The following is a 22814-nucleotide window of genomic DNA, read 5'->3' on the forward strand; positions in this document are numbered from 1 at the left end:
TAACCAACTTTACCTGGAAATGCTGGGCGTTCTCTAGCAGTGCACAAAGAGGAATTTTCATCTGAAGATGGGTTGTGGTTTATGAAACTGCAGCAGCTGTCCTCCTTCATGAGGATGATGCCAGCACCGGGGGTTGATGAGGGGCCCAGGCGTTTTGATTTCTCGGTGACAAGCGGAAGGAAGGTTAGTTTATACGCCCCGGGACTCTCGTTGGAGACTTTCTTTGTGTACAAGACCCGACGGTGCCTCGTTGTAAGCGTGGTGCCGCAGCGGCCCAGAAAGGGGCTGGAAGTGCCGCTGCGCTGCCCCAGCCGCGTGTGCCCCCCGCCCCTCCCCGCCGCGGCGGCTGCCGGCGGGGTTACGGGCCGGGCCGTCCCGGCGGGGTTACGGGCCGGGGCCCTGCGCTGCCGGGCGCGGCGGCTCCCACCCGTACGCGAACGCTCGCCGCTTCGGGGGTTCCGAGCGGCCGCAAGCAGCCGGCCTGCCCCGGGGGGAGGCGCCTTCCCCCGGCCGGCCCCGGCTGCCGGAGAGCGGGCGCGCACCGCGGCCCAGCCCCGGGAACGGCCGCGCTCGGCGGCGGGCGGGGCTGCGCGTCATGGCGGCCGGGCGCCTGCCACCGGCAGCGCTCACCCTGAGGCAGGTACGGGGCTCGGGCCTCCCCGCGGGGCGGCGGGGGCCGCGCTCTCCGGGCTGCGCCGTGCCACAGTGGCAGGCCCGGCCGTCCCGGGGGGGGGGCCCGGCGGCGGCGGGAGGCGGGCGGGCGGCGCGCCTCGGCGGCGGGGCGGGGGGAACCAGCCTCGGGCCGTGCCGGGGGAGGCCTGGCGGGGGCGGCGGCCGGGGTTGCTGCCCCAGAAGGGTGGTCGGGCGCGGGAACGGGCTGCCCGGGCAGGCGGTGGCTTCTCCGGCCCTGGAGGCGTTTCCATGTGGTGCCGGGCGGTGTGCTGCAGCGGCGGCCTGCGCGGTGCCGGGTCAGCGGCTGGCCTTGGGGATCTCGAAGGGCTTTTCAAACCGAAACGATCCTGCGCTGCCAGTAGCCTGAGGCACCGCGATGTGCTCCCGTTCAGCACGTTCCTTTATGTGAAACTTAAGTTCCTTGGACTGGGATCTGAAGCCAGACTGCATGTTTTGGAACGGAAAAGGCGATGGGCGTCGCTCTTCAAGTGTCCCACAGGGCCACCGAGGGCACAGCGCGCAGCAGTGTCCGGGGACAGTGGATAGATTTCCCTTTCCCTTCCCCAGTTCCTGAGGCGACAGCAGGTTCTTCAGCTGTACAGGAAGATCCTGCGGGCTATCCGTGAGGTCCCTGCAGAAGCAGATCGTCACTATTTAAAGGACTGGGCCAGGGAAGAATTCAGGAGAAATAAGGATGCTACAGAAGAGGTGAGGATTGGGAACCTGCAACCCTGCCTGCCTGCCCTGGGGAACGGTCAGTGAGCTGTCCGGTACTTTGTCACATTTGTTTCGTAGGTGTCACTTCTAGACTGCTGTGAAGTCTCCTGTTATTTTCTCTTAAGCATTTATATGAAGAAACAATTCAGCATCTCTAAATATTATCCCCTCTGTTGGTGGTAGTAATGTTTCTCTAATTTCCAGATAATAATCTGGAATTAGAAAGCTAAAAACAAAACAAATCCTGCTTACTCAAACCACAAATCAGAAAAATTATATCGAATAAGACGGTAAATATCATAAATGTATTAATGGTCAAGCTTTCTACAGCTTTTTTTTTAAATCTTTAATTTCAACAATACTCAAGCTGAGCACAATTAAATTGGATGGTTGTCGATATGAAGCATGTATGAAATGCAGAAACCTTTGCGTTTCTTCTATGTCTCCTGTTTTCTGGTTTGATCCTTTTTCTGGTCGGTGCTCAAGGAATTGGTGGCTGAATTCTGCAGACAACGTGTTAGTGTACTTAGATAAAAATGCTGAAACATCCGCTTCCTCAGTAAAACACCTGTCCTCATAATGCCAGCGTGCAGTTGTCACTACTTAGTTGCAAAGGTGGTAGATACAGAGGCGTAAAGAAAACATTATGAGGAGCTTGAATCCAGTTCAAAACTGAGCTTTAAAGCAAAGCCATAACCAGCCCCTAAACCCATCATGTAAGGAACTGGAGAAAATTAGTTTGTTTATCCACCTGTTTTGTAACCATCTCAGTGACTACAGTGTTACTTCACACAAAGAAACAGATCACAGTAGCGCTGGTACGACTTGTATGTACTTAATGTGTTACAATCGGCATGCGTGTATAAAACTGTGCTGTGTCCAGACGCTCGGCTCAGTACATTCCATTTTGTGTTACAGGATGCGATCAGGATGATGATTACTCAAGGCAACATGCAACTTCAGGAACTTCAAAGAGCGCTTAAGCTGGCAAAATCCTGATCTTAATTTTTGTTGACAGCTGGATTTTCATCTGCTGCAAACAAGCATAGTATTTTTTTCCAGAATGTGCTTGTAATAGCAGCTTTTGCTGACAACCTGGTAATGTTTGAAGGTGGGCTCTGCCACAGTGGGGTTTTAGTTTGTTTTTTCCCCTTCCTGTTCTTGGTTTGCTTACCCTCCTGTGTGGAAATCACCCTGACAAAGAACTTTAAAAAAGTGAATGGATGATGCAGCATGTGATGTGAGAAAAGCAGAAAGCACCAAAAATTACAGCAGCGGTGTTGTGCCAGGAAACGGAAAATAAATGTAAGCCAAATCATTTTATCTGTTTTCTATTGTGGCAACTCTTAAGCGGTAACATCCATCGTGGTAACAGCTCTTTCCGGACTGTGCCGAGGATTTGTACCAAAACTTGAGATTAAAAAATGCATTTGGGATAAATAAATGGGCCCAAGACAAACACAATAAAACATTAAGAAAATATTTTGTATGTAGATGTTGATTTTCAGTTATAGCTGAATAAAACTTTAAAAGGGAGATCTTCATGAAAATTAGAAATATCAGCCCCAGAACCACTTATTACCAATTTAACGGTAAGTGCCTTGAAGTTAGTGACCTTAAAAGTCAATATAAAGCAAAATTACAGATAGAAAATACTAACTGCAAATATTATGGTCGTTTGCAACTTTCTTACCTTCTTGCTTGCACCTGTTCTTACCTTCCTGTGAAGTGCAGTGTTGCTTTCCCCACCCCCCTCCCCGTATCAGTTTCAAATGCCAGGCAACAGTAGATAAACACCTGACCATCCAGGAGCTGTGAGCGACTTAAGTTGTTGTTTCAAGGGATGCGGGACCCCTTCCCTCTCCCAGTCCGCTGTTAAGGGAGCCACCTCCCCTGGCCAAGGGGGCTTTCTGCTGAGTGGGCGAGCTGGATCGCCTCCCAGCAGGTCTGGTGAGTGCCACTGCTGCCACGGGGGAAGGGACAGGACAGTGTTCCCTCTCCCGGCTCCAGGGGGGAAGAAAGACTCCACTCAGGAGCCTGAAGGGTGTGCTTCTTGCTGGAGCCAAACAAAGTGTCTTCCTACTACTAAGTACTTCAACAAAGCTGGTTTGCAAAAAGCTGCTGCTTAACAAGAAAGTGCCTCTTTTTTTTTTTTTTTTTTTTTTTTTTTTTAATTCCTGATTGTTTTTCTGAAAGTCATTGCAGAATCCTTTCCTATGATACTTCTTCAGCGTCACGTTACAGGATGTGGCTCAGGCAACCAGTGAGGTTGTAAAAGAGTTCAGGTTTGCGTAGACAGAAGCCTTTAAGCTTCTAATTGGTCAGTGAAAAATATGTATGACTAAATATTTTGTTAAAATTTCAATTTTCTTAACATTTGCTGGTAGAATGGTCTGACAGAACATTAATGTGTTGGAGATTGACTTTTCACGTTACCAGAAAATGCAGTTTAGAAAGGAATTTTGACTAAACGAAGCTGTAATCAGTTCTCACAGGTAGCATTCCCTTTCCCTTCAGCCAGTGATTGGATTTCGGCTCCTGCATTAGGAGACTCTACCCTGCTGCCTCTCACCGCGCCTTCTGTTCGGAGCCCTGCGTCTGCATTACTCCTTTGACTCTGCAGTTTGGACTTTCTAGGTTGTGGCCACGTAATCCAGGAATAGGTCTGGAGCGGCAGCGCCCTGGACCACTGCTGATCTCGTGAGTGCTGCTGCCTGGGATCTCCGTGGCTCTCTGGGCTTGTCCGATAAAGTTGCCCGCCAGAGGCCTTGAAGAGTCCGGGTACAGCCTGCTAGGGTAGGTAAATTTACTCCAAGTGTGTGCTGCAGAGAAAGGCAGGTAATGTAGGTATTTTATGAAGAAGTCCTTCAACTCTAGCAGTTTTGAAATGGGTGCTACTGAGGGGAGTACAAAGGAACTGGCAGAAAATGCCTTTATTTCACAGTACGCTGCTTGGCTTCAGAAAACCTCTAAAATCAGTACTCTGAGGCTAAGTTCCTGTCTTAAATTACTACTCCAACGCCTGACTTGGTAGTGCAGTTTGTATGGAAGGTAAATTAGCTAAAGCCCTAGCCTCGCCCTTGTACAAGCTCAGGAGCACGTGTGTGATCAGCTGCATAAGTCAGCCCTGTGCCAGAAGGTTCTGAAAGGGTGGGTGCGTGCATCAGCTAACAAATGGCAGTCGGTCCCTGCAGCCTCCCTCGGGACAGATGGCAGACCTGGTTTCCGTGTCTTATAACCACAAACACACAAGTTTTGAAGTTGAAGTCTGATTTTCTGCTCCCCCTTCTAAGTCAAGTGAGGGGATCGTGTCCATTTTCTCTGGCTAGAAAATGTTACACCACAGACTTGTGAGCAACAATTATTTTAATTGCTTGGCAAAACATTCAGTTTATCCAGATGATACAAAACTTAAATAGCATGCTTCTGCATTCCTACAGTAGCTTAAACAAAACTGTGAACATACAAAAGTGTCTATATTAGACTACGGAAGTCAGAGCAGTAAAACTGGTGTTTCCATAACTGCAGATATACTTGTCTTGATAGTGCATTAATAGGAACTTTAAAAATATTGATATATAATACAGTTTTCTTTGCTTTATACATCTGCTAAGAAGACAAAAGCTTAATTACTAATTAGTCAATGCTGTCTTAAATACTGTAAAGTATTTTGTATTGATTTTAGGGTTCCTCAGTACAGAAACAAAAATCTTCCCTTGGCGAAACAGTGCTACCTGTGTTTGAACAATTGTTCTATCACAAACTGTTACTTGTCTAACAGAATCTGATGGAGCCTTCTCAGAGGTGTAAGGAGGAAACCCTGAAGGGGTGCAGATGCAGCGAGTTACAGTGCCTTTAGTTTACCTGGAGTCTGTCAGCTTGGACAACCTTGGTCAGGGTAAGTTTTGATTTTTATAATGAAACACATTCATAAGAACTTTAACGTGCGTTAAGTTCCACGTTGCGGGACTGTGAGGACTGGTTTCATGGGGACCCGCAGACTCACCACGGCCTGGCCTCTCTTTTTAGAGATTCAAGGGGGAAAACAGAGAGAGGAATCAAGCGTTCAGAGGAACAAAGGAAGACAGTCTGAATAAGGTGTCTAGGAGAGAATCCTGACTCCGCAGAAAAAGTAACATTTGAGTACAGGGAACCAAGCTTTCACTTCTTTAGATAAAGGACTTTTTCAAGCTTCTTCAGTAGTAGAGAAATCAGCCATTTGCTGCTTGAAGGAAAGGAGAGTTACACAAAAATTATACCTAACAAATAGAGCATCGTTATGGTAAAATATTTGCCATCCATGCCCTAAACAAAACATCTCAGTACAAGGAGCTTTGCAACCAGGACACCGTTAAAAAAAAAAAAGACAAATCTAATTTAGAATTTGGTTTAGTAATGTAAAACCAAAAGAAAAGCAAAGTAGCAACTAAAACCACTGTACCCAATGCAATGACTCACCTTAGCACCTCACTCCATGAGAGCCCAGCTGGAAACCTGCATCTGTCACTTACATGGGCTTGTAATTTGAGTGGGTTCTGTAGCTTCTCTCCACTGACTAGACACACACACTGGGGAGTATCTAAAATAGTACCAAGAGCCCTTCACCCCTATTGGAATTCTGTTAAAAGCTCTTAAACATCCTGGATTTCTTTTAGGATTGGTATCACTACATGTTTACACGTAGCACACAGTGGAACCCTCTAGCTACATGTGACCTATGTGGAAATAAGGAAATTTCCTTTTCAGAAAGTAGTTTTGGTTTGTGACGCAATTTGTTTTCAAGCAGCACCTGGAAATTGAGAATGTAATATTTAACGGACTCTTGGAAGGTACAAAAAATGGATCTAACCTGCAGCATCTCATTGTCTTCAGTACAGTCTGCATATGAGTATGTGAATTCTTCTCAGTTCTAGAGTTCCCAAAGTTATTTCTACTCCTGAAAGAGAGCATTTTGTTTGCATGTAACAGGCACTACAAATATATATAAATATATATATATACCTATCAATATTCCAGATTCCTGTACAGCAGGTTCCAGAATGAGTCCTGGTGCTTGTCTTTACCCGCTGGGTAGATGCTAGCTCTCTTTCTGCACCTTAGTCCTTAATTTGCTGAGCTCTTCTTCTAAGCTTTTGATATGCTCCTTGAGCACAGCTTTGTCTTGCTGTGCTTTCTGATTAGCTTGGCACCGGGCTTCTTCTATCTTCCGTTCATACCACTTCTCCATCTGCGTGGAAACGGCCTCAAAGAAGTACTGTGTTATCTCCAGGGCCTGGGAGGTGTCTCTGAGTGGAGGGGCGGCTGGCTGTCCCACAGGCAGGGTGGAGGGCTGCTGCTCCTGGCTCTGGGGTGCCCCGCCATGGTGCAGAGCTTTGTGCCTTGACTGCCCACTTTTGCTGGACTTCTTTGTCTGAGTTCCTTTGTCAATGAAATAGCCGCTCTGTGGTTCAGTCTTCGCCGGCTCAGTCAAGGGCTCCAAAGCAGCTTGAACCTTAACGTGTCTTAATTTGGAGCCCAGAGGCTCAGAGGAGGGCAGCTGCTGCTGGAACCTGTGAAACGTGGGGGCACTAACGCCTCTGTCCTTTGGCCTGACGTCTTGAGCAGGGGCAGAAGAAGAAACTGGTCCGCCAACGATTAACTGTTGCTCTGTACCTACAGAATAAGATACAGACATAGATAGTTATGAAAGTCCCAGGCATTTACTTTAGCATTTGGCAATCCTCATTGTTCAGTGAATGATGCCGTTTCCCACGCACGATGCTGTGTGTACACTGCAAAGGCTTGTATTAGTTTATCACATCTTCCCAGTCAGGTGATATAAAGAGTCATTAAAAGAGAAAAGCTGGCTTAGGCAGAGAGGCACTGCCTTGCGACTGCGGGACTACAGACCGACAGCCATCAAAGGACTTCATCAGAAGGCTGTGGAACAAAGATCAGGCTAGACTGCCAGATTAGTTTATGAACACCCTGCTGCTACAAAACTCGAAGGCCCGCTAATTTTGCAAAGGTAACACATTCTGATGCTTCTGCACCGTTCAATGCAGTATAACTCACAGTCACGCTACCACCAGATCTCCTGTGTGGTCTTCTGCCTGTCTAGCCTGACAGGGTGTCTCCTTGTCCATGGCTGTTCACTTTGCATGGTGTTTTGGGGGTATATACAATGTCTTTTACAGAAGTCCAGGGCTTTGATAGCATTATTCTTGGATGTGGAGACTTGGCCATTCTGCCTGGGTTTTTTGGTTTGTTTGTTTGTTTTTTTTTCTCAAAAGCTTCCCTGACCAAGCACAGAGATGTGGCTTGAACCATATCTTTGGGTGGCCTCAATCCCTGAATGGGATTGAATGCTCTCAGCTATTTTGGTTCTTGTCAAATGAACTAATAATTAAACAGACTTTGGTTCAGGAAAAAAGGAAAAAGTGAAGGTTTATTCTGCGTCCTTGCACTTCAAATATTAACACGGTAAATTAGTATTTTAGGTTCACATCCTTGCACCCTGCCATTATAGCTTCCATGCTTCTGAAAATCACTAAATGCAATACAGTTTCTTCAGTAGACTTTGATAATCTGCACACCTTCCTGACAGACAGCAGGGTGGGAACAATTCTGAGTGGGAAGCTGGAGAAATTTCAGAAAACAGAGTTATTCAGAGCACCAAAGGATTTGGCTTCAAAGACACAGTGACATGGAAGCACCAAGAAGAGTCAGTGGAATTCCACCCAACCATGTCTTAAAATATTCCCAGTGGCTGCCTTGAAGTGTATTCTAATCCCGAGACATTAGGCATACGGATGAGGGAAAACACACAGCCAGGATTAACATCCATGGTATTACTAGAAGCATCCCCCAGTTAATTAGCTTGCCATTGAATGAATATGACATCTAAGCACCTAACAAGGTTGTACCTGACCCATCATCGCGTTGATTGCAAAAATGTTGCCCAAAGCTCTGTCCTGGCATCTGGACTCTGCTCCTTCCCCCGTCTTCCGAGAGGCTGTTGGGAAGCGTGGTGTGGGAGTGCTGGTGGGAGCCCTCCGACTGCAGCACGGACTGGCTGGCTTTGCAGTCCTTGCCACTCTGGGGGTGGTTCTCGGTATCCAGGGTCTCAGTGAGAGACTCACAAGTGGACAAAGTTGATTTTGGTCTCGATGACCTGGAATCTCCAGAAAGCTTGAGCTCCAGATTCTGAATCTTCAACATGCACCACGTCTTCAGCTCATCAACCAAGGAAATCTATGAGAAAAAGACTGTAAATTAGATGATCCTACGATTGGTTCCGAGCTGCTGAGGACGTGTGGTAGGGACAAGGAGAAGCAAGCCAGGTTATCTGTGGGCTTGGACTCCCTGTACAGATATGTGTGCTGCCATTGGGAATATTTAAAGGACTGCAAATTAAAAAGATGAAGAACTAGCTAGTGAAAGGCACCTTCTTTAGTCCAAGCTACCACCTCTTAGTTTGAATGTGCGACTGTAAGTCATCTGGATCAGGGATGACTTGTTCAATCGTACAGTCAGGGGTACTTTCTAAGTGCAAGGAACATCACATGTGGTCAAAACTGCCATTTTTTAAGAGTCAGACTCAAACACTTCTGGGGTACAGCTTTATACCATTACCAACCTCTGCTTCTCTGGTCATTCAGGGACAAAGATGAGTCCCACGCCAAATGACAAATTACTAACCACTTTCAAATTCCAAAGGTGCTTAGTAAGTGTCAGCTGCGGAGGCATTTACCAGTAACCATTTAAAATATGAGTAGCTCTTTTACCCTCTTACTCACACAGCATCACAAATTCAGGTCAGGCCCTCCTATGCCCACGGACACTTAGTCCGTGCATTTAGCAAAGCCCAACTCGGGTTTTCCAGTAGCTTCAATTAGACACGACACAACAGGAACAGCTGATAGCACTTAATGAAATTTCAGCAGTTCACCTGACCTATCACTCCAGTATCTCATTTCTTAAACAGGGATTACAAGGAGATGGAGCACAAGCCTAGGCATTCAGAAGCCAATATAATACTGTCTCCTATTATGAAATAAAAACTAACGCTGCCTTAGTTTGGTAAGTACTTTCCTTTGGAGCGAAGTGTTTTGCAGATGTCAGACTGAAGTATCTTGATTGGTAGTTTATGCTAGGATTATCACAGCTGCCACTTTAACACAAGATTTGGAATGGTCTTTTAAAAAGTGGTGACATTTTACTAGCACAAAGTATATTTCTCAACTCTTAGAAGAATACCAATAACGAGAAAAATAATTGTGTTTTATATTTACCTGTGTGAGTGCAGAAACACAAGTTTCTTGTATGTTTTAGTGGTAAGTTTTTGCAGAAGCTAGAAGGGCAAGAGCTGGATCTCTACAGGAACAGTTATTCTTGTAGTGCTGGTTAAACAAGCATACAAAAAGAACTTGCCTATTTGCAGTAACACACAACTTGGAGATAGTGCGCTGTTGCCAAAGTCAGAGGGAAGAACTGAAGCCTCTTAATGCATGAGGGGAAAAAAGATCAAACACAGAAGAGAGAGATTCCCAGGGCACACAGTCAAATGGATGAGAACTAAAAGGAACAACACAGATCTTGGCCTTTGTTACTGTCTGCAGATGTTCCTGCAGACGTCCTTTAATGAAGCAAAAGCTGAAAGTACAACTGTTAAAAATTTAGCAGTAGGAAGTTTTGCAAAGCACTATGTTATAAGAAAAAAATACCTGTGTTACAGATCTCGCTTCAGACCCACCAAATTAAATTACGACAGTGGGACTGGATTTCACATTCCCCATTTCTAATGTAAAAGCTGTATAAATTTGGGTTAGGTATTAAGGTGGTGGATAGGAATAATGTGGGTTTTGAAGCTCTTTTGCCTGTTTCAACAGATGAGATACATCTCCAATATTCTCTCTGCCTGCTGGAATGAAACTGGCGAGGTGATCCATCGGAGCTAACAGGGAGTAGCTCTTTCAAGCCCTACCTGCCGTTTCTCCCCCTCATTTTTTTCCAGCTCAGTGTGCTGTTGCAGGCGGTGAAGGCACTCTGTTCTCTCTGCGGACAGCCGCTCAGCCATAAGCTTGTCTAAAACACGGAGCTGTGGGGGAAAAAAGAAAAAAAAAAAAACCAAACCAAAAAACAATTTAGCTGAGATGATCATGTTAAACAGCAAATAAACCCCCCATCTGTGAACCTGGTAAGTCACAAGTACAGGCTGTTTTCCAGTCTTCATTTCTAGGAACGCTGCCAACTACAACTAGGTGTAGTTTGCAAAAAGGTTCAGTCACAAAATTATCAATGAACAACAATTAAAAAATAATTTAGACTATTTTGGATCTCAGTGCAAACAGAATTCAGCAAGAGGGATTTTTACAATTATGAACCAACCAGCTGCAGAACTGCCTTCTGACTTTTAAGTTTCCCTCTTAAGTGGCTTCCAGTGCTTCTTTAGACAATAAATCTAAACTGCTTGAGGCCCTAACACTTTATAAAGTGTTTTTCGCAAAACTCTAGTTTGCAACATTAGATCCCTGTGGAATGTCACAGTTCCCTGGTCTTGAGTATTAGCTCTCGGGTTCATTTTTACAACACAAGAACCAATAAATGAATCAAGGCAATGAAAACATTCATTAAGCTTACAGTATGTTTCTTGTAGTCATACGGACAAGCAGACCTCAGGGTCATATTCTTACTTGATGCTGAGTTTTGCTTTCCATCTGGCCCAGCTTAACATTCATCTTGTCTTGTACTGTCCCAAATTCAGCTTTTATCTCTTCCACCGTTGCCTCCAGCTGATTCTCCAGTTTATTTATCAGGGGCTCACAGCGACATCCATTTATCGGTGCCTGAAAGGAGTAATACATTTACTTGCTACATCCCACTGTTCCCTTAGCACACACACCTGGAACATTATCACAGCCTTCTTGAGTCAGTCTTGGGCTCCTCTGTACCATGTACTGTATCTCACCCTCCTGATAACGTCTTACCGTAGCTCAGTAAACAGGCGATTAGTTGGAAAAGCAGAGAGACTAGAAAAGGATTGATCTGATTTATACGGACGCATCCTAACGCAGGGAGTGCTGGTTTCACTGCGGCCACCAGCGGTGCGCTCAGATCACGTGTGCGTGTGAGGATACCGCGTTACAGGCCTATGCCCCCTCCCTGCTGTCATTCTGAATTGTACAAAAAATCCCTGACGTTGTGTATCTGGGTGGATTGGGGGGGGTTGTATTTTAACCTAATGCCAATAATTAGCGCGCTTTTTTTATTATTTTGTACTCTATGTCAAGGTCCCACAGCTCCTGCTGGCCTTCAGCTGCCCCTTCTGTGCACACCGCTGCCATCCTTGGACTGGCATGACACCATGTCCAGGCTCCTCTGCAAGGGGAGCCGCACCGACCACATTTAAATCTCTCAGGGAGGTGGTCACCGAAGGCTCCCTTGAGCGAGGACAGCTAACCCTCACCGGCTTCCACTGCTGCCCACAGGCAGGGCTGGCTCCTTCAGGGGGTGAGTCGGGAACCCGCAGGGGCTGCTCTGAATCTGGCTGCAGAGGAGCCTCCCTCTCTCTTGAGGCCCTGCAGGAGTTTGACAAATTGGGGGTTATGTTATTCCCATGGCAGGGCAAGGCAGGTGGTTTGCTGAGCGCTAAAGAAAGCTTCAGAAATACAGGTACTTAAATTCTGTTTGCTATTCAGGGCCTGAGGGCATCAAAGAAGAAAGAGAGGGAAGAAGAAGGGGAGGGACGAGAGTCTAGCTCTATTAAGCTAATCCTTGTGCATAGGTTAGGTCTGTATACAAATCCTGTCTGCTCTCGGCACCTTCTTCCTGCTCCCCGAGTCCTTCCCGCTGGCCCAAGCTCCTACCATCACCTCCTAGGGGCAGGGAGATACTCCTTTTAACATATGAAAGCTCCTCCATCCTTTCTGGTGTCTGCTGTTAGGATAATGCCACAGTGCCCCTGTCTGGAAATTTCCCAAGCGTTATACAGGGAGGTGCTGGAAAATACGGCCGGTAAAATCTCTGAAGTCTGACTTGAGTGATCTTCAGAATCTGCTGAATTTCTACTATTTTATTTTATAATCATCTGGATTTTCCTAACAGCGAGGGGCTGAGGAGAGCGGGTAGGTGCATGTGAGAAGCTAAGGAAGTGAAAGGACTGACCTCCCAGAGGTACGGGAGGGCAGTATTCAGAAAACAACAATACAGACATTTATCATGTCTACAGGGTAACTTGCTGACCGGTTTTATGCTTTTTATAAATGTGTACTGGTAAATACTTGCAGAATGAAATGACTAAAATACCAGCCTCTAAACTGGAATAAATGTACACTAGCTGCCAACTCCAAGTCTCTGTACAGCTCCTGCCTCCTTGAATCCCCAAGGACATGTTGCAATAAACAGAAAGAATTGAAACAAAACCTATCGAGTGTACTCAAGCTCTTGGCTTAGGTAGCAAGCTTCAGTGCTGCCACACTGCTTTCATTTTTTCTCCTTAGAAAAGCGCTTTGAATTTCCTGTCATAAATCTTAATGTTTCAAAGCGTATCATAAACATTCCAGTGTCATTTCCAATCGCAGTTCCCACCTTACATCCCAACAGGAAATCATTCGTAGATCAAAACTAGTTAAGCATGTCATGTTTAACATCCACAAAACCAGCCTACTGTTCACCAGACTTCAGGCCAAAATGCAGCTGAAGCCCAAACCAGGAAAACAAACCCGCAGCCATCACTTCATACCACCCAGAGCGCAGTTAATCAAACGGACTTTCTATCCCGGGGCAACCGTGCCCGGGGGCAGCTCACCTGCGTCACCCTCCCGCTCACCTGCGTCACCTTCCCGCTCACCTGCGTCACCCTCCCGCTCACCTGCGTCACCTTCCCGCTCACCTGCGTCACCCTCCCGCTCACCTGCGTCACCCTCCCGCTCACCTGCGTCACCCTCCCGCTCACCTGCGTCACCTTCCCGCTCACCCGCGTCACCTTCCCGCTCACCCGCGTCACCTTCCCGCTCACCCGCGTCACCCTCCCGCTCACCCGCGTCACCCTCCCGCTCACCCGCGTCACCCTCCCCCTCACCTGCGTCACCCTCCCGCTCATCTGCGTCACCTTCCCGCTCACCCGCGTCACCCTCCCACTCACCTGCATCACCTTCCCGTCCTTCCCTCGGTACAGTGTGTACAGCTGGTAGGCTCGGACCTCGTGTGGCGGGGGAGGGGAGGAGCAGTGATGTTTACTTCTGCGCTTGGGCACATTTTGCTGAGGCCGAGGGAGCGGCTGCTGATCGGCTGGGGAGATGGGGTCCGAGAGTGCTGAAACCTGCACAAAACACAACATTTTCCCCTATTTGTGAGCCTCTTGGTAAACTGTTCCTGAGGGGAACGGGACATCCATCGTGACAATTAGAGCAAAAAGCTGATTAAAACACCAGTCCAGCTGCAGTGGCTGGCCACAAGCTTGGTGTCTGTCAGCACAATAATGAAATTTCTGCACAATTCTGGTTCATGTGACCCTCTGCAGCAGAATTTCCCCACCAGCAACGGGTTCTGTCTGAAGACTAGCTCTGCCCCATGGGCATGGTGAGGCTGCTGCCCTGAAGGGACACCTGTACCATTGCTCAGTAACTATCCCTTCTCTCTCTTACCATTTTAAATCTACTGATATACCTTTTCCTTTGGCTTTTTCTTTTTGCTCTTCTTTCCTTTGGGATCTGGTGAGTTCAACCGCGGTTCATCCTTCAGATCGCTCTTCCTCTGCGGTGGCTGGTCGCTGCTCAGTGTGTCATCAGCAGCTGAGACGCTGCCCTGCTTGAAGCAAAGACAGGGAGGTCAGAGCAGTGGCAGAGATGGGGAAAAGGCACCTTTTCTTCACTTCCCCAGTTTTTTTAAGCTGCTGTGCACATGGGAGTGGGCAACTCTGTACCAGCAAAGCATGACAGATTGCCTCAGACCGCTGCCGTGGTCATGCACAAGTGATGGCTCCAAAGATACGGTCCTGATGGGTTTTATTTGCGCGCCCTCCCCGCAGCAGACGCGGCTGGTCACGCTGGGTTGTACCTTGCTCTGTACCACTTCATCCCGTGGTACTGACTGAGCTCGCCTTTCCTCCTTCAGTCTCTCTCTCCTCTTCCTCAGGCTTCTTCCACGGTTAAAACGTGAGACCTGAAGGCAGACCACACTGTTACGCAGCGATGTCACACTCTTCCTACCACAGAAGCCAAGTAACAGGGCAGAGCTTTTTCACCTCCATGGCGATGGATAAAGGAGGGCGCGCTGCCAGGTGGAGGCTGACGGGCCAAGCACAACGTGGGTGTTTATAGCCACGAAAACACACCACCAGCACCGAGCTGAGCCTGCCGGGGCACTCTGCTGCACCCGGGGAGGGTGAGCGCCTCCTCCTGTGTCCTCAGGCTGGTTGCCAAGCCCAGCCCAGCCCTTCTCACACAGAGGTGACCAAGAGGAACAGGCCAGGGGTCACACCCCGATACAAGCCCTCCCACGTGCCTTCTGGGCTGAAGAGCATTTACAGCATTTCACACACAGCAGCAGAATATAAACAGGACGTTTTGTCCCCATTGCAAAGCATCTTCCAGTGGGAGCAACCATCCCGGGGATGGGATGTGTCTGAGGCAGGTACCAGAGTGACACAACCCAGGAACTTTCTGGGTACAAGGCAGCTTTCTAATCCCTGCAGGGAACAAGTGCCTCCGGCCGCTCCATCCTCTGCTGGTCAGGACAGCGGCACCACTCACAGCGCCTGCTTAGTGCTGGGGCTTAATCCAGACGCCGTGCTAGGCGTGGGGGGTGAAAGGCTCCACATCCACAGACCTGAGGCCAGCACACAACGCCAGCAGAAATGTAGGCACCTTTCACAGCAGAAGATTAAGGACCAGGGGATGTAGCCTCCCGAGGTTAACTGGCCTCAGCTCCATGGGTATGTGTGTCTTGGGGAGGGATTTGTAACGTACCTGTGACGCTTTAGTCAGGAGAAGCGCAACCTCAGGGTTATTGTGCTGTCTGGCAACCTCTAGAGGGGTCTGACCTGCCTGAGAGCAAAAAGAAAATGCCATTTCCTTCAAAACACAAGCTACTAGAAAAGTGGAATTTCTCCACCCAAGGTTAGTACATGCTCTGTGCACAAGAGTAAAGTGACCAGCTGCTCTCATTTACCCAGAGTTAATTCAACTCTAACACCCAAATATTTCCTACCAACGATATGAAGAGCGTTGAAGCGGGCCTGCGTTAATACCAGATACCAGAGAAACTCCACGTCCTGCTTACATTGTTGACAACGGATGCATCAGCCCCTGCCTCCAGCAGCAGCTTAACCACCTTCCTGTGATTCAGAGCAGCAGCTACATGGAGCGCAGTGTCCCCTGCCTGCAAGTCAGAAAGCAGAAAACAACCGTGTAACACAAGTCCTTGGGCCTCACCCTGCAGAAAACACGCCTTCCTAAAAGATACTCAAGAGGTCAAAAGCCCAACACTGATGCAACAGCTAAGCTTAAATAAGGCCTGCTCAATAAAAAAAATGCAGAGCTGGGAGGAAAGATGGGGACAGGAGGGGGCAAGGACCTACTTCAGCCTTGTTTTGAGAAATGCAGCTGGGGTTCTGGTGACCTGGTTTAACTAAACCAAGTGACACACAACGCCGCTTATTAGAGACAGCTCAGCTCTAACACCAGCAAATGGGTATGACATCTGAGGGCAGAATCAGTTTTCCCACCAAAACCTCCTTTTTTTTTTTTCTTTTTCTTTTTTTTTTTTGTTTTTGCAGGTTTGATTATTTGGTGCACAGGTGGTCATGTATCGCATTACTCGGAAAGAACCAGGTAAGTACCAGCAGCGAGATGGCTGGTGTTCTCTTCGTGAGATTCCTCAAGAAAAACAAGTTTTGGACCAAAGCCAGGAGACAATCCAGGTCCAGCACTAACACAGTGTTCTGTCCCTGTCCCGGTGCAGTGTGGTGAAGACAGCTGTGATCAGATTTAGGCACCGGTAACAGAGCCAGCAGCTGCTCGAGGGAGACTGGACACGTGTATATAACGCCCTCCTGTCCCCTTTGCCTTCAGAAAATTAGATCTCCTTGAGACTAGTGAGTATCTATTGCTGGTTGCGAACTTGGATGAGGCATATTCATAAATAAAATCATTATATGTGCAAATATGGAACAACTCAGGGTAGTGCTGGGGAGTGAAGGAGTGGAATGTCTCTCTGGGCCAGATTCACACCAGTTAATCTTAATATTCAGTAGCTCATTTTGTAAGTTAAAAAACTCATTTCCAAATAAAATTACATAGTAAATTTAACATGCTGAAACCCATTTTGTTTGTTGTAATATCTCACATCTAAGACAAAAGATTAAATGCACAGATCAGAAAACATCTTTATGATCCTCAACTACGTGTGGAAAATTTCCCAGGAATACGAGACAATGTGGTTAAGCACCACATAATCTGTTTATTTAGCAGATTTAACACACTTTACTGTACTAAATCCATTCCCTTCTACCACCCAATTAGGCTATGCTATAGATACAGCAATCAATTACTTCTCTATAAAACAGCTATGGATGATTAATGCTAGGTTAGACTAATCATTGCTTTGAATTTAAAGCATACTTTTTCTTCACTTACGTCCTTTCAATTCCCCCTACTGCAAAATGCAGCAAAGTAAAGTATTCCAGAGGAATCTGCGCTTTTGTAGCATCTGAACATGAGTGAGTTCTGCTTCACAGTGTCTCTGTAATGGCTGTAGGATCATTAAATCCTAGTTACGGTGGAGAAAATGGGCCCCCATAAAATGGGTCTCTTGCCCAGTCTCATTCTGCACAGAACTGGTAACGACCCAGGAGCACCAACTCCTAACCCTACGCTACCACCCCCGTTCCAAACCCCCCTTTACACCAACACACCATTGCAGAACCTCACGAAAAGGCAATGCTCTAAAGAAATGATGCAAATGCGATGGCAAAATAATAAACCCCCTCATATGCGGTTACTTTAAGGCTATTCCTAAAAGCTTAGGCATATGGCGGTACAGTGACACAGAGTGAAGCGGGATTACTTTGGTAGGAATCCCTCTTCCCAACAACTAGCTGTATGCAAAGGGCACAGAGTCGCAATGAGGTTCATGCACTGACCTGGTTCTTTTCATGGACAGAACAGAAAGCACTGAGCAGCACCCTAACGATGGGCAAGTGATTATAACGAGCAGCAACATGCAGACAGGTATCTCCTGCCTGCAAACAGAAACAAAGCTCTGAGCATTGAATCGCAGTAAGAAAGCTTGTGCTTGTCACGGTGTTCAGGGATGAAATAATCCCATTAAACCAAAAAGGGCAGTAACTGCCACCCCCCCCCCACTGAACAGCAATGCTGTCTTCTCTGCAGTACAGAATCTACTGTCACGGGTGGGAAGGTGTAGCAAGAGCTGGGGTCAGGCAAGGTGGGGGTACAAATTCTTTAACCACTGACAGGAAATACTGGAATTAAAAAGTGCTGGTTTACTGCACTACAAAACCTGATTTACATTTTTCTGTTAAATCTGTTCTGAACCACAAACCAGTGTGATTTGGAAACTCAACTCGGTGTTGCACATAATGAAGCAAACATGAGGAGTGTGGGCCAGAGCAGCGTCCCCACCAGGGGCGGCACATGCGCAGCTGGGACTGGCAGCTGGGAGCAGAGCCCCACGGGTTTCCATTTCTGTGTGCCTCTGCCCACCTTGTTGTCGAGCAGGGCCAAAAACATCTGGCTTCCTTTTGTAGATATTTTTTTTCCTTTGTCATGCCGGAATCATTATACAATAGGAAGAAAGCTGTCTGAAATTGAAGTCACCTTGAATCTACCTAATTTGACAGACCAGTGCACAGTATGTATTATCCGTCTCAGTGAGCGCAGGGACTTTCACCGCTCTGGCATAAAACCCCTTTAAGCTTTCCACCTTTTTGAGAGAGAAGCCCTTTTGCAGAATTGCACGACAGCGTATGGGTCGGGCCATCAGGACCCCAAAAAGCAGGAAAGGACCAGCTGCCTCAGTCTGTGCAACAGCAAAACCCTCTGGCTTCTTCCATCCCTGCTTAAGAGATGGGTACAAGTAGTGCATCGCTCAGTCCTACCAAAAGCATTCCTGTACATGATGTATACAACGGCTTGTTAGTGGGTTTCTTCAATAGCATATATAATAAAAACCACAGCGTAAAGCATTTCTGAGTATTTCTACAACTTGAAGCAATATAACTAAAACCCAGAAACTAAAAGCCCAGAAAAAAATTAACACGTTCTTTTCAAAACTCACGTTATTTTTGAGGTCTGCTCGAGATCCTCCAAGTAACAAAACACGAGTACTCTGGGAATGGCTGTTCTGGCAAGCCAGGTGAAGAGGTGTGTTACCTGCCTTAGAGGAATACAGTAAAATATAAAAGCTGTATTTAGAAATTGGACTTAAGTGTCAAAAAATAAAGCCTCACAGGTCTTCCCGCTAGAAAATCCACCCAGGAGTGGGAAACTGTCGCTATTATTTACCCAAAGATATGAGTTGAATGAACCTGGAGACTGAAGTACCCTCTTCATCATTAAAATTATTTATCTGGGATACAGTAAAGGGAGAAATTGGACAGTCTGATGATATCTGTGTTAGTCAAATCTGTTTGCAGGAAGCAAAGACTCTAGAAACTGCCTTGTTCCTTAATATCAAACAGCACTATCAAATATTTCATTTAAAGAAATAACTCTTGTGTTTCGGGTTTCCCCCGTGCACACACACAAAGAATCGTGCTGCCATGGCACAGCATCTCTGATCTCAAGTAAGGCCAGCCGTGACTGCTGCAAGGTGTTAGGCAGACGGGGTCACAGTAACGTCTGTTTCCTTACAGCTCTAACACAAACCAGCTCCAAGTCTGGCTGGGTCTGTATGTGCTTTCACAGGGCAGGATGCAGATTTTAAGCTATCGGGATGCTTCAACATTCAGAAAGCAGGCCAGTCTCCAGCCAAGATGAGAAGAGGCAAAAAAAAGCAACCCAAACCCCAAAGAACCACACGCTAAGGTTCCTGAAAGAAGTAAACTTACAGTTTTTACAGACAGAAATCAAAGAAGAGTTTGTTTGTGTATTGTCTTTCTAACACTGAAGGATTTTATTGGTCTGACGAGTTTTTCTGGCAGCATTTGGCTTCTGTTGGCCTGAAAATGTTTGGGGGTTTTGGCTATTGGGAGCTAGAAATTAAACCAGCTCAAGTAAAACGGTTTCCGCATTTACTAGGCTGCCAGTTCACCTTCATTATGTCCTTTACTTTGTTCCCTGTGCTTTCAACACACCGATCAAAGCTGCAGGGTTTGAATTACAAAAGGCCAACTCTTGGGGTGGTCTTTGGTCTGCATTTACACGTTACAGGCTCTTTCAGGCCTGAATGTAGCTGTGGCTTACTGTGGCAGCTACAGTGGCTATGGCAGACATGATCTTCTTTCTCAGCTAAATTGCATTTTAAGCGTCAATTTTTTCCCTCCTGGGTTTATCCAGAAAAGCCTCTGCAATGTCTTTATCATTTGCTGTTTGGAAGGTCAGCCCTGGTGGGAAGGCAGAGAGGTCCTGTGCAGTAGGTGACGGGTGAGGTGCTGTGAGGTGAGGACCTCAGTGGTGGAAGAAGTCACGGAGCCGGTGCCTAGGGTCAGGGCTGGCAAATCAGGCTCATCTGGCTCATCTCCCAAGGGGCGACAAATCTCTCACCACCTTCTGTGAGAGGGCGAGCGGGTCCGAGCTGTACTGATGTGGGGGTCTTCCCTGGTCTACTGAACCTCCACTGAAACGTACAGACTGATGGAGGGTCTAAAAGGCGGCCACAACCGATCTCACGGAATGATCTATTCCAGTGGGATTGCTGCACAGGAGGAATACTGCTGCCCCGGTGGTTTACCCATGTGTTGTCCCATTCTTCAAATGCCTGCCTGACTTGCCTTTAAAATCCCAGGTCTCCTATCTGTCCTCTGCCTTTCACTTAATGCAGAAGCTGTCTTCAATTGCATTGCTCTTTTATATACTGTTCTCCGGGTGCTGTGCTGCAAGAAGTGCATCCATACAAGCGTTCCCCAAGCAGTTTCAGGCGATATTAATCAGGAGTTACAGCAAACAGAGCCAAATCCCTCCCAACTTCTGCTTAGCAGGATACGGCAAATCTAGCAGGCTGTATCTGTCCCATCCAGCCAAAACTGCATGATGCCCAGGCGTAAGTCAACAGCCCATAGGGTGCTCCTGCACATGGCACTCAGCCCTGGCTGCCTGGAAAGCTGTCAGAAAGATTATGCCTTTTCATGAGTAACATAAAATGTTGAGAGACCAGAGAAACCATTTTGGGATTAAGCAGACTTAGGCTCTTCATTTTTCTTGAAATCAAAAGGGGTAAAAGCACATGCGTGTGTGCAAGCAGGCACAATTCCCACGTTTTTCAGCAGCTCCTGAGAAAAGATCCTGTTAAAAAACACCCAAACAGTGAAATGCAAAGGGAGAGGGTTGTGTGGGTAAGACATCAAAGACCAGCGCAGGAGCTGCTCACGCAGTATTAAAGTCTGCCACTCATGTTTCAGACGTCAACCCCGCTGAGCTATTCTGTGCACATGCTTTCCAAGAGAGGTTGTCTCCTGTTGACATAGGCTGTATTGTAAGCTAAATCTCCTAATACCCTGAGGCATCCAAGCATGCAGGATAACCACGCTCGCATCTTAAGCCCGCACCTTTGTACAGCGGTACACGTATAGACACAGCAAGCCTACCCAGGGACAGCAGTACAATGGTTCACAAGACTATAAAGTCAAGCATGGGAAGTTGCCCAAGTCCCTTTGATACCAATCTAGGTAAACATTACAGCAAAAACCATTACAGAAAATAAAACCTGGAAGTTGGAACAATATAAAAGAAGGAAGACAAATAAAATAATATCAAAGATGATGCAATGACAGACCACAAAGTGACCATGTTTGTATAAACATATGTATATGTACTGCACATGTACACGTGCGCATACAAAACACTATGCCCAGGCACCGTGCCTTTTTACTCAAAATCTTAGTCCTTGGCCAGCTGTCTCCTTTCTTCCTTTTCTTCACTAGCCCCTTTCAGCTGTAGTTTTAGAGACATGTTTACCAAAAAACGCTCAGAGATCCCATAAAGCCATCCCAAAGCCCTCTCACCTCTAACCAAGGCCACGGTGCCAACTGTGCAATCTGGCTGATCCAAACCCGGACTCAGCTCGCACCACAGGCTGCTACTGCCATTTCCCAGACTATTCCATTAACTCTTGAATTAGTGAATTGAAGTTTCCCACAGGTATTACAATTAGAGTGGAACTAAAACTCCCTGCTTTGTTATCCTCTCCTCTAAACTGCTCTCAAGGTATTATAAATACCAAAAGGAACATAATCCAGGTTCATTACAAGATTTTGGTAAAAGCCTACACTAATATATATTAGGAAGAACTTGGTAACAAAAGATATGCTGTTATTTCCCCTCTGTGGCTTACATTCCTTTGGTTGTTTAATTTATAAAAAAAAAAAAAAAAAAAAAAAAAAAAAAAGATTCTGAATGCCATTTTCCTATTAGTACAATTAGTTTTCATTTTAAATCACACCAATCACAATGAATCCGCTTGGTATAAATTAAAGCACCATGGGATTTCCACAAGAATTGCAGCACACCTCAGCTGTAATTAATGTATCGTTCAACGTGCTATTGAGTTCCTCCTGCGTCAGTTATCGAAATACAAATTTCCTAATGCCTGTGGCGGAAGCATCCAGGTGCAATAAATGCAGAAAAGGAAGAGAAAAAAAAAAATCCCACTAAGAGCTGGTTCCCCACCCGCTGACAAGCGCCATGGCCAGAAATCTCCAGTGCTGAGAATCTGCCACCTTACGCTGGAACTGAAAGCTCCTCCTGCATGGGTCTCACCTTGTTCTTGGCAAGAACATTGGCTCCTGCTTTAACGAGCACTTTGGCAGACTGGCTGAATCCATGCCAACACGCTTCATGAAGAGCGGTGTTCCCATCCTGGAGAGCACACACACAAGAGCGGGTTAGTGCGCTGCGTCCACACGCAGGGTAGTATTACATATCAGAACGCAGCAGCTGCATACCCCACCTGCTCACTTAAAAAATAAAACATTTTCCTTTCCTACTAGCTTATTTTTTATTTTATTTTCAGAAGAGCATAAAAATATTGTTATTCCTTTTGTTTGGAACTTGGAATTAAGTTATATTTACTCCCAAACTAAATTTACAGCCCAGCATTCTCAGTTTCTGGGATAATCAAGAGAAACTGCAGTGTTCTGCATAGAGCATAGCAAGATTGTAAATTTCTTTAATTCCTCCCTTAATGAGCTGAGAAGACACTCTTAAACCAAAAACTACTAGCCTGATATAAAAAATAACTGTAGCAGTCATTTATATTAAAGATAT

At 46.5% G+C, this 22814-nt stretch overlaps 2 protein-coding genes and 1 long non-coding RNA gene across 16 annotated transcripts in view; 2 read left to right on the forward strand and 1 right to left on the reverse strand.

The window, feature by feature from the left end:
* The first annotated feature begins 78 nt into the window (after nt 1–78).
* On the forward strand, nt 79–2869 carry LYRM2 (LYR motif containing 2). 5 transcript variants are annotated; one of them, XM_080389421.1, is made up of 3 exons: nt 79–636; nt 1240–1430; nt 2308–2869. In XM_080389421.1, exons 1-3 carry the CDS (start codon nt 82–84, stop codon nt 2321–2323), a joined length of 762 nt encoding a protein of 253 aa, XP_080245547.1. In that variant the 5' UTR covers nt 79–81; the 3' UTR covers nt 2324–2869. The 5 variants fall into 5 exon arrangements, with proteins under 5 accessions (XP_080245547.1, XP_080245545.1, XP_080245546.1 ...); XM_080389419.1 differs by having other exon boundaries at nt 1240–1426; XM_080389420.1 differs by having other exon boundaries at nt 1240–1380.
* A 1868-nt stretch (nt 2870–4737) lies between these two features.
* Nucleotides 4738–22814, reverse strand: part of ANKRD6 (ankyrin repeat domain 6) — a 104489-nt gene continuing 86412 nt past the window's right edge. For 8 of the 10 annotated variants that reach the window (XM_080389343.1, XM_080389342.1, XM_080389344.1 and 5 more), the window contains 12 exons: nt 22308–22406; nt 18670–18768; nt 17513–17611; nt 15652–15750; nt 15339–15416; nt 14428–14532; nt 14038–14178; nt 13514–13690; nt 11064–11216; nt 10355–10468; nt 8295–8622; nt 4738–7041 (listed from right to left, as the gene is read on the reverse strand). In XM_080389343.1, coding sequence (XP_080245469.1) covers nt 6467–7041; nt 8295–8622; nt 10355–10468; nt 11064–11216; nt 13514–13690; nt 14038–14178; nt 14428–14532; nt 15339–15416; nt 15652–15750; nt 17513–17611; nt 18670–18768; nt 22308–22406 — 2067 coding nt within the window. In that variant the 3' untranslated portion in view covers nt 4738–6466. The remainder of the gene's footprint in view (nt 7042–8294; nt 8623–10354; nt 10469–11063; nt 11217–13513; nt 13691–14037; nt 14179–14427; nt 14533–15338; nt 15417–15651; nt 15751–17512; nt 17612–18669; nt 18769–22307; nt 22407–22814) is intronic. The other 2 variants (XM_080389338.1, XM_080389339.1) reach the window with 2 other exon arrangements.
* On the forward strand, nt 11238–12095 carry LOC308064666. Its single transcript, XR_013928480.1, has 2 exons — nt 11238–11324; nt 11661–12095. It is a non-coding gene; the product is annotated as an uncharacterized lncRNA (long non-coding RNA).

The sequence above is a fragment of the Falco punctatus genome (assembly GCF_963210335.1).
Source record: "Falco punctatus genome assembly, chromosome: 5".
Lineage (NCBI taxonomy): Eukaryota > Metazoa > Chordata > Aves > Falconiformes > Falconidae > Falco > Falco punctatus.

Excerpts from the sequence above, each read along its gene's own strand:
- LYRM2 (XM_080389419.1), top strand. The coding sequence starts at position 82 with ATGAAACTGCAGCAGCTGTCCTCCTTCATGAGGATGATGCCAGCACCG. Across the intron at positions 637-1,239 it reads CCGGCAGCGCTCACCCTGAG|TTCCTGAGGCGACAGCAGGT; the intron begins GCAGGTACGGGG and ends TCCCTTCCCCAG. Across the intron at positions 1,427-2,307 it reads CCTGCCTGCCCTGGGGAACG|GATGCGATCAGGATGATGAT; the intron begins GTCAGTGAGCTG and ends TTTGTGTTACAG.